Source organism: Vigna radiata, chromosome 6 (assembly GCF_000741045.1).
Source record: "Vigna radiata var. radiata cultivar VC1973A chromosome 6, Vradiata_ver6, whole genome shotgun sequence".
In the NCBI taxonomy this organism is placed as follows: domain Eukaryota; kingdom Viridiplantae; phylum Streptophyta; class Magnoliopsida; order Fabales; family Fabaceae; genus Vigna; species Vigna radiata.
Genome location: NC_028356.1, coordinates 27,345,527 through 27,354,830, shown reverse-complemented (window position 1 = coordinate 27,354,830; position 9,304 = coordinate 27,345,527). Strand labels below are relative to the sequence as shown.

General features: G+C 30.4%; 1 protein-coding gene across 1 annotated transcript; it reads left to right on the top strand.

Moving 5' to 3' along the window:
- Positions 1-4,727: 4,727 nt before the first annotated feature.
- Positions 4,728-6,944, top strand: LOC106763147 (probable receptor-like protein kinase At1g11050). The gene has a single exon (XM_014647348.2). It carries the CDS (start codon positions 4,886-4,888, stop codon positions 6,734-6,736), a length of 1,851 nt encoding a protein of 616 aa, XP_014502834.1. The 5' UTR covers positions 4,728-4,885; the 3' UTR covers positions 6,737-6,944.
- Positions 6,945-9,304: the final 2,360 nt, after the last annotated feature.

Genomic DNA, 9,304 nt, shown 5'->3' with positions numbered 1-9,304 from the left:
AATTAAGTATTAAAAGAAACACTAAAAAATCACTTTTCATAATATTTAAATTTACCCATTTTTTGCCTAAGAAAGAAAAACAATATTTAAAAGAAATAAAATAAAACAAGAACAAATTGAAATCGGAATTTAGTCATTAAAAGAAAGATAGTGTCACAAGCTCTAGCACTATTTTTTAAATTTTAGCCTTTTTTTTAAAAAAAAAAATACTTTTTATTGAGCATTTGTAGTTTCTTTCAAAATTTGAGAATGCAGCAAAAAAATAAAACAACAGGATAATAAAGACTAAAAGAAACAAAATATAATAGCAATAAATAAAANAAAACAATCAGTAAGATAGGAAGTGATATAAAAACCAGGGATGAGCGCAACACGAAGCCCTTTCTTTTTGTTCTTTTACGTTCTCTTTTCGAAATTGGATTCTTCTCTTTTTTTTTTTTGTTTCCTTATGCTCTCTTCCCGAAGTTGAATTTTTCTCTCTTTTTTTTTATGTTCCCTTATGCTCTCTTCTTGAAATTCAATCCTGTCCCCCCTTTCTTGTTTGCTAGGTGCCTATTTATATACACACATTTGTAATATTAGTGTGATCCTGCCTTAATGACGAATTAATTGTCAATTAGCAAAATAGGGAAATAAATGGTCTTGATTGAATTAAATTTAAAAACATATTTTTCTCTTTAGGAAGAAATTGAATAAAACAATCAATATATTATTTTCAATTATTCCTTGCAATGATTGTCATAATGTTGATTCGAATTATTACCAAATAAAACAAAATTTCGAAAATATTCCAAAGTGATCTGTCCTGCATTAATATTAATTGCTTATGGGTCTGTTGCACCATTTTTCCAAGAAAATCATGTGGAGCACATCTCCCATTTAATCACCATTATTTTCTTTTCATTTTATTCACGTGCACCCCCCTTTTTTTCTTTTTTCCTTCCTTCCTTTTTTTCCTTATGTTTTTCTTTTTCCTTTTTGCTCCTTTTTTTATCTCTTTTTCCCTTTTTTTCTTTTTACTTTTATTTTTGCCTTTTTTTTTCTTTTTTTTTGTTTTCTCGTTTTTTTTCTTCTTTTATCCTCTTCTTCTCCCTTTTTTTTATTTCTCTTTTTTTCGTTTTTCATACTCTCTTTTTTTTCTTTCCTTTTTCCCTTTTTTTTTCTTTTTTTTTCTTTTAAAAAATTTTTGCTTCTCTTTTTTTTTCTTTCTTTTTTTGTTATAATTACTTTTTTTAAAATTAAACAAAATAGTAAAATAAAATTAAGAACAATAAAATAAAATAAAAATGAAATAAAATGAATTAAATAGGACAACAATAAAAACCAAGTCTCATTATTTAGTCACCCGGACGAAATTGGGTGTTGACAGCTGCCCCTCTTTACTTAGATCTTACTAGATAATATGAAAATTTGATATTTTTGTATTATCTGAGTAAAAGCTAAGTAAAGATAGAAACACTAATTTTGTCCGGGTTTCGAAAAGAAATAAAAGGATGAAAACTGAAAAACTTAAATTTGACCATTGCGAAGCAGAGGGCCGATAACAAAACTAAAACCTGGATTTGACCATTGCCTTGCAGAGGGCCAAAATCGCAGAACAAAACTTAAATTTGAACATTGCGAAGCAGAGGGCCGATAACAAAATTAAAACCTGGATTTCACTATTGCCTTGCAGAGGGCCGAAATCGCAGAAGAAAAACTTAAATTTGACCATTGCGAAGCAGAGGGCCGATAACAAAATTAAAACCTGGATTTAACCATTGCCTTGCAGAGGGCCAAAATTGCAGAAGGAAAACTTAAATTTGACCATTGCGAAGCAGAGGGCCGATAACAAAATTAAAACCTGGATTTGACCATTGCCTTGCAGAGGGCCAAAATCGTAGAAGAAAAACATAAATTTGACCATTGCGAAGCAGAGGGCCGATAACAAAATTAAGTGAACTGCCACAATCCATCGATAACACAATATTACCGACAAGAAAACATTCATCAATAAATATCTGTTGATAATTACAATATTCTTGTAATGTTTGAAAAATAAAATAATTTAAAATGGGTTAAAACCCTCACATGGTCCTCATATTTGTACAAGAATTTTAATTTTGTCATCAAGTTTTAAGTTGTCAATTGGGTCTTCATTTTTGAAAATGTGATGCAATTTGACCCTTTCCGTTAATACAGAACTAACAATGTTAACTCAATGTCACGTGTCTGTCTGTGTTTTTTTATTTTATTCGTTTTTTAACTTTTTTAACTTTTTAATTTATTTTTATTTTAATTGTTTTAAAAAAATTGCCACATGTCAAATGAGGATCCTGCCACATGACAGAGACAATGTGACATGACAAAGATAGTGTGACATGATAATGACTTTGGCAGTGTGACCTTTATTCTTCCAGTCTCTTCCGTACATAGCACAATTGCCTTTACAAGACGCAACATAGCTTATGTCCTGGTACAAAAGGCTACATCTCTACGTAAAAGTTGAAAACTCTAAGTAAAAAATATTTTTCAAAGAAGCCTATATAAAGAGAACTGCATGAAGATAAGAAACAAAGATTATTTGTACACACTCTCTTGCTGTTTTCTCTAAAGCTTACATAGTTCAACGATAGTGTGCTTTGAAAAAGAAAAAGTTATTTATAAGTTTTTATAATTTCTTTGTATTGATTTCAAATCCTCTCTACAAGAGTTACATATTCTAATCTTGTAATCTATAAAACCTTTGTTGTTTTCTTTTAGAAGTGAAGTAAAATACTTGTAAGTTTAGCTCAGTAGAGTTAAATCGTCTAGTCTGTTAGACTAGTTCATACTAGGAGTGGTTATACTCGTTCTAATAGTTGGGTTAATTGTATACTAAAAGTGATTAAACTTGTTATAATCTTGTGTGATTAATGAAACTCCTTAACAATGCTTAAGGGGGAACTGGACGTAGACAATTTAGAGCGAACAAATATAAAAACAAACATGTCTTATTGCTTTTGTTTTCGAAGATTTTTCTTACATGTTATTTTAAACACTCATGTGTTTAATAACTATTGCAAATCGTTTAACTCCTACAAAAAAATTAAACACTATTTTGCAAAAAAGATATGAAACTCTATTCAAATCCCAACTTTCTAGAGTTTGCTTGTGCTCCATTTTTTATAGTTAAATTAGGTTAAAAATCTACTTGTTAACCATTTGTAAAAGAAAACATAAAGAAACACTTGAGAGAAAAAAATGTAAAACTAACATAAAATTTTTGTAGGTTTAAGTCTTACTTAAAAGTCATAGAAAAAATGAAATTAAAAATATAAAAAAATATATTTATATTAAAAAAAGTATTTAAAAACAAGCAATGTACAGAAATAAATAAGGCGTAAGAGCTTATGTTATCAAAAGCAAAGTCTTAAAACTTTAATATTATTATAAAGTTACTAATCATAAGTAAATTACTAAATATGACATTTTTATACTCTTTTCTAGAAATTTTCTATACTTTCTCAATTAACTAAGCTATTTTAGAATAATATAAATTCATTAATAAAACTAAGGTTTAAATCATTTATGTGTCCCTATTTTTGTTAGGTATTTCCAAGTTGATCCTCTTCTTTTAAAATTTCTCAATTGAGTCCTTATAAGTGTTAATTTCAAACAAATTAGCCTCTGCCGTTAAAAATCGTAAACAATATTGAAATTGTGCAGAGGTGGGTAGATGACGTGTTCAATATTTAATTCTCAGGCGAAACGTGGTAGGAAACTGAGTGATACGTGACATTTTAGTAAACCTCCTTTTGACATTTTGGTGGTACTTTTAACACTCAGTTTCTGCCACATTTCGCCTGAAAGTTAAACATTGAACACGTCATCTACCCACCTCTGCACAATTTCAATATTGTTTACGATTTTTAACGGCAGGAGCTAATTTGTGTGAAATTAACATATAAGAACTCAATTGGGAAGGTTTAAAAGGAGGGGACCAATCTTGGAATACCTAACAAAAATAGGAACGCCTAAATGATTTAAACCTAAAACTAAAACTATAAATAAGTACATATATATAATTTCTTTTAATATTTAATATATTTTAGTTCATAAACTTTATTACAAAATTAAAATTTGTCTTATCATAAATTTTGATACAATTTAATTCTAAACTTTAAAAACAAATAAATATAATTTCTCTAATTGAATTATATTAAATTTATTTAATGTGTCAATTATTAAATTTTGAATATATCTAAATTATTTGAATTAGAAATAAATACCTATTTCATATGAGATACTAAAATCATATTTAATATTTTCTTTTTATAAATTTGTTTGTCGGAAAGCCACCAGTTCTTGATGTCAACAAAGTTCACTCGGTGGTTCCAATGTCAGTTGAGCTTTATATGTTGACAAATTTTGTACTTGAGTTAGGGAATTTAACTTCTAATATTATAAATATAGCTATTATTTTATTTTTATTTAACCCCGTAAAATATTATAATTAATATTAAAAGAATACTAATAATAGGTATTAGTCCCTTCATGATGAAGCATTATTACCTGGCGCGCTTTTAAAATCGCTTGCTTATTGAGACTTGGGACTAAGGAAACACGAAAGAGACCGCAAATGTCTTTGTCCAGAAACCAAAGCCAAAAACTTAAGTTCAAAATAGTAGCAACAATTTGACCTGGGTCAGCATAAAAGACACCAAACCCTCTTGTTATTAACTTTGAAAACGACTTCAAAATCAAATTTTTAATTCAGTTTTACTGTGCATTTTATTCTAAACGTGGCTTTTGATCACAGCAAGCCAAGGTTGACTGGTAAAACTTGCAGTTATCCGTAGTGGTTGTGTTATAAAAGACCAATGGTCACAAAATCAAGGTTTCAAGGTTTTGCCTGCCCCAGAAAATGGATAAGCATGTGGTTCTTCTTTCTCTCCTAATTTTCTTCTTCACTGTTTCCATATCTGGTGTTTCATCCACCACATGCCCCATGGATCTCAGCTACGTTGAGACCTATCCCTGGGATACTTCATCTTGCAGAGACCCTGTTGTTGATAAGGAGCACTGTTGTCAAGCTTTGCTCAGTGTAATTGGCATGGGGTTGGCCCAACACCTCAAAAACACTTCCTACTTTCAACTTCCTGATGAAAACACTTCCTCCACCTGCTTGTTAGATTTCCAAACCAAAGTTTCAGCCTTGTCAATTAACTCCTCTTTGGTCCCTTATTGTTTTCCTAGAGCTTCTGAGTTTGTTACCAACACTTCAACTTGTGCAGGAATCATAACTGTAGATGATTGGAAGAGTAAAGTGGGTATTATAAGCCCCTTGGATGCTTCTTGCAATGGGGACATGAGTGATCAAACCCGTTGCAGCCTTTGTACTGATGCTGGCCTCAAAGTGACTTCCCACCTCAATAGTTTGGACCCAAATGGCACAAAGTGCTTTTACTTCACAGTTTTGTATGCCTCGGCTATTGTTAATCAGTATGGTCCAACAAATTTGGGCACCGCTGGTTGCATACTGGGCTTGCCGCTGTCTGTGAAAGGTTCATCGAATAAAAAACAAGAGCTGAAACTTGTTTTTGGGTTGGTGGGTGCGTTTACTGGGGTTGTGCTTGGTTTTGTGTTGATTGTGGTGTACAGAAAGTGGGATAAGAAAAGGAAGGAAGATAAGTATCACAGGTCGGTTGAAAACGGTGTGAGGAACAGTGTTTTGCCTAATACTGGTGCCAAATGGTTTCGCATATCGGAGCTTGAGCGAGCCACTGGTAAATTTTCTCAGAAGAATATGGTTGGCCAAGGTGGTGATGGGGTTGTGTACAAAGGGACTCTTTCAGATGGCACTTTGGTTGCGGTAAAGGAAATTTTTGATTTGGAGACAAAAGGGGATGAAGATTTCTGCTATGAAGTGGAGATCATAAGCAAAATAAAGCACAGGAATCTTCTTCCTCTTCGGGGCTGTTGCATTTCAAGTGATAATTTGAAAGGCAAGAGAAGGTTTTTGGTTTATGATTTCATGCCAAATGGCAGCCTCAGTTACCAGTTATCAGTTTCTGGTGCTAATAGGTTAACATGGCCACAAAGGAAGAACATAATCCTTGATGTGGCTAAGGGGCTTGCTTATTTGCATTATGAGATCAAACCCCCAATTTATCACCGTGACATAAAGGCTACGAACATACTTTTGGATTCAAAAATGAAAGCAAAAGTGTCAGATTTTGGGTTGGCGAAGCAAGGGAATGATGGCCAGTCTCATCTCACAACAAGAGTTGCTGGCACATATGGTTATTTGGCACCAGAGTATGCTCTTTATGGGCAACTGACAGAGAAGAGTGATGTGTACAGTTTTGGCATTGTGATTCTTGAAATCATGAGTGGAAGAAAAGTGCTTGATACCATGAATTCATCGGTTGTTTTGATCACGGATTGGGCATGGACACTGGCAAAATCAGGGAACGTGGAAGAGATTTTTGACCAGTCAATAAAGGAAGAAGGACCAGAGAAGATCATGGAAAGGTTTGTTCTTGTGGGAATACTCTGTGCTCATGCAATGGTGGCTTTAAGACCTACTATTGCTGAGGCCCTTAAGATGTTAGAGGGTGACATTGACATACCCCAATTACCTGACAGACCAGTGCCATTGGGTCAAGAAGCCTTCCAATCTTCTTTGCAGCATGGTTTGCAAACTAGCGTAGGATCATCCTCCTATTTTTCTTCATATCTTGCATCGTATTCATCAAGCACTAGAACAACATAGATTGCAAAGTCTACAGTAATTTGCTTATTCTGAACAAACTAGTCACTATTATGTCTTAGTCAGCAATTCACGCCCACCACTTGCCATTTGAAGCTTCAATTTGACCTTCAAAATCGTGCCGTAAATATCTTGGATTCTTTCTCATTTTGTATACTATGTAATTTCATTATTTTTTATTGAAGTCAAATTTGCGTTTTTCATATCTACAGCGTTCTGGGATAGACTTTATAAACATCTTAATATACTTCAAATGTTGTCAAAAAAATGTTGTCTATATATCATTACCTTATTCTAATGGATGAAGATAATTAGACAATATTTTTTTAACAACATTTGAACATCATCATATGTGTCATTGTGTGATTGGTCTATGGTGTTGTCATTGTGTTATTTGGACCAATCACACAATGATACATATGATGATATTCAAATGTTATCAAAAAATGTTATCTGTATATCATTACCTATTCTAATATCTTATTATCATTCTTTTTACTCCACACATAAAAACAAGTATTCTCAATAGAAAGAGAGTATCAACCTTAATTTAATAAAAAAATATAACATTAATTTCTTTTAAAGAAATTAGAAACTGAATTAAGAATAAAAGAATTGAATCATCACAATAAATAAATTTCTAAAACATTAAAAGAAAAAAACCTTTTAAACCTGAGAGAATAAGAATGTTCTTGTTCCCTTCGGCCATTGTATATATTAAAGGTTTTTCATAGTATATGGCCCCAACCGTAGTCATGCTTTTTGGTGGTTGGCCAATTTCAACGGCTGTATATTATAACAGGTCGCAAGCCAGACTGGCTGAGAATTTTCAATTATATCCAGCTAAGATTCGAATTCCAAATCATTAAGGTTATTAGTAATGGACAAGTATACCATTTGTTTATTTCATCTATAGGAGTTGAGTCTAATGAAAGAAATTAATCTATACAAAAATAAGAATCAGTTTGAAACTTTGAATAGAAGAGAAATATTTATATTTAATGAATGATAATTTAATTCTGATATCTCTCGAACAAGAATATTAAAACAATTATTTATTTCACTTGACACAGGGCATTGTCCAAGATTATAACCTTCAACTTGAATTTGATGGAGCCATTAGAATCTGCTAAGCGCTCATTATTCTTGAGGAATATCACAAGATGTTGTTTGATATAATTGGAGGAAAAGAAGGAGAATGATTCGCGAGAAAAAAAATAATACTACAATAACATCATTAAGTAATAATTAATTTAAAGATAAAAAAATAATTAGACATTATATTAACTATATTATTATATATTATATTATAAACTCAAAATTATTTGTTATAAAATAATTTGTGTTAATAAAAATTTGTTATTAGTATGTGAACGAGAGTTTAAGAATTTTACATTAGTTGCTGAATTTTAACTAGTTACTGGCATTATTCTTAATTATTAATTACAAACTAATTTAAAATCCAATAATAAAAAGTAGTTAAAACTTTGAAAATTAATATTTAGACCATAGAAAATTATAATTCTTTATTATTAACAAAAACTATATTAGATCATAATTTTTAGTTTATAAAATGGTGTATTTAGTATAATAACTAATATTTTTTTTATCTAAATTAATTTCTATTTAATAATTTTCTTGTAATGAGAATAAATAAAAACAAATATTAAGTGACTTTTAACATTGTTTTTTCTATTTTTTTTTAAATAAAAACAAGCTAAGGAATTTGTCAAAGTTACATGTTCTTGTGTAATGACTTTATCTCAACCATTTATCCCATCACACTCTAGTGTTTTGTTGTTAGAGATACACTAGACTATTCTTAATTTTAATGATTATAAATAATGTCTAGGTCTAGTTTGGATAAACTAATATATTTAATTTAAAGTATGTTTATATGGAAAATCTAGAAGATTATTTCTCTGAAATGTTTCAAAAAATACTATGGCATAATTAATGTTTTATTTTTTATGAGTTGAAGATGTTCTTCTGAAGCTCTTTACAAGATGAAATGTATGGTATTAGGAAATTTTTTTTATAAGTAGACAATTATATCATAGTCTTATGAAAGCATCACACTCTATACTCACACACATTCCTAGTTATGACATAACAAACTTTTTTCCTATTATTGTACGCTCAAAATAGTATGTTAGTACAAATAAAATGTTAGATCTAAGTTTAAGTGACACTTTTGTTTGATTTTGATTAGGTTCTTAAACACAAAGTATAAATTATATCTTTACAACCATTAGATCTCATCAAACATAAGTGTCTTATTTAACTTAGCAAACACATGTAGTGCAATTGATCAAATGCAAACGCTTTTCTTATACATCATTTGATAAGATTTTTCTTGGATAAACAATGAGTATACTTTGTTTTTGATAAATAATATGTCGTGAACATTTATAGTACACATCAAAGTTATAAATGCTTATTCACTTTGTGGACACAATTTTTGACACTTTTTTTTTTCTATTAAGAGGATTTTGTAATGATGTGTTTACATCAATATTTCTTGAAGTATGTACTTAAAAGTTTATCGATACATACATATTTTTTGTAAGG

Bases quoted from the DNA above. Each gene is read 5' to 3' on its own strand.
- LOC106763147 (XM_014647348.2), top strand. From the start codon at position 4,886: ATGGATAAGCATGTGGTTCTTCTTTCTCTCCTAATTTTCTTCTTCACT.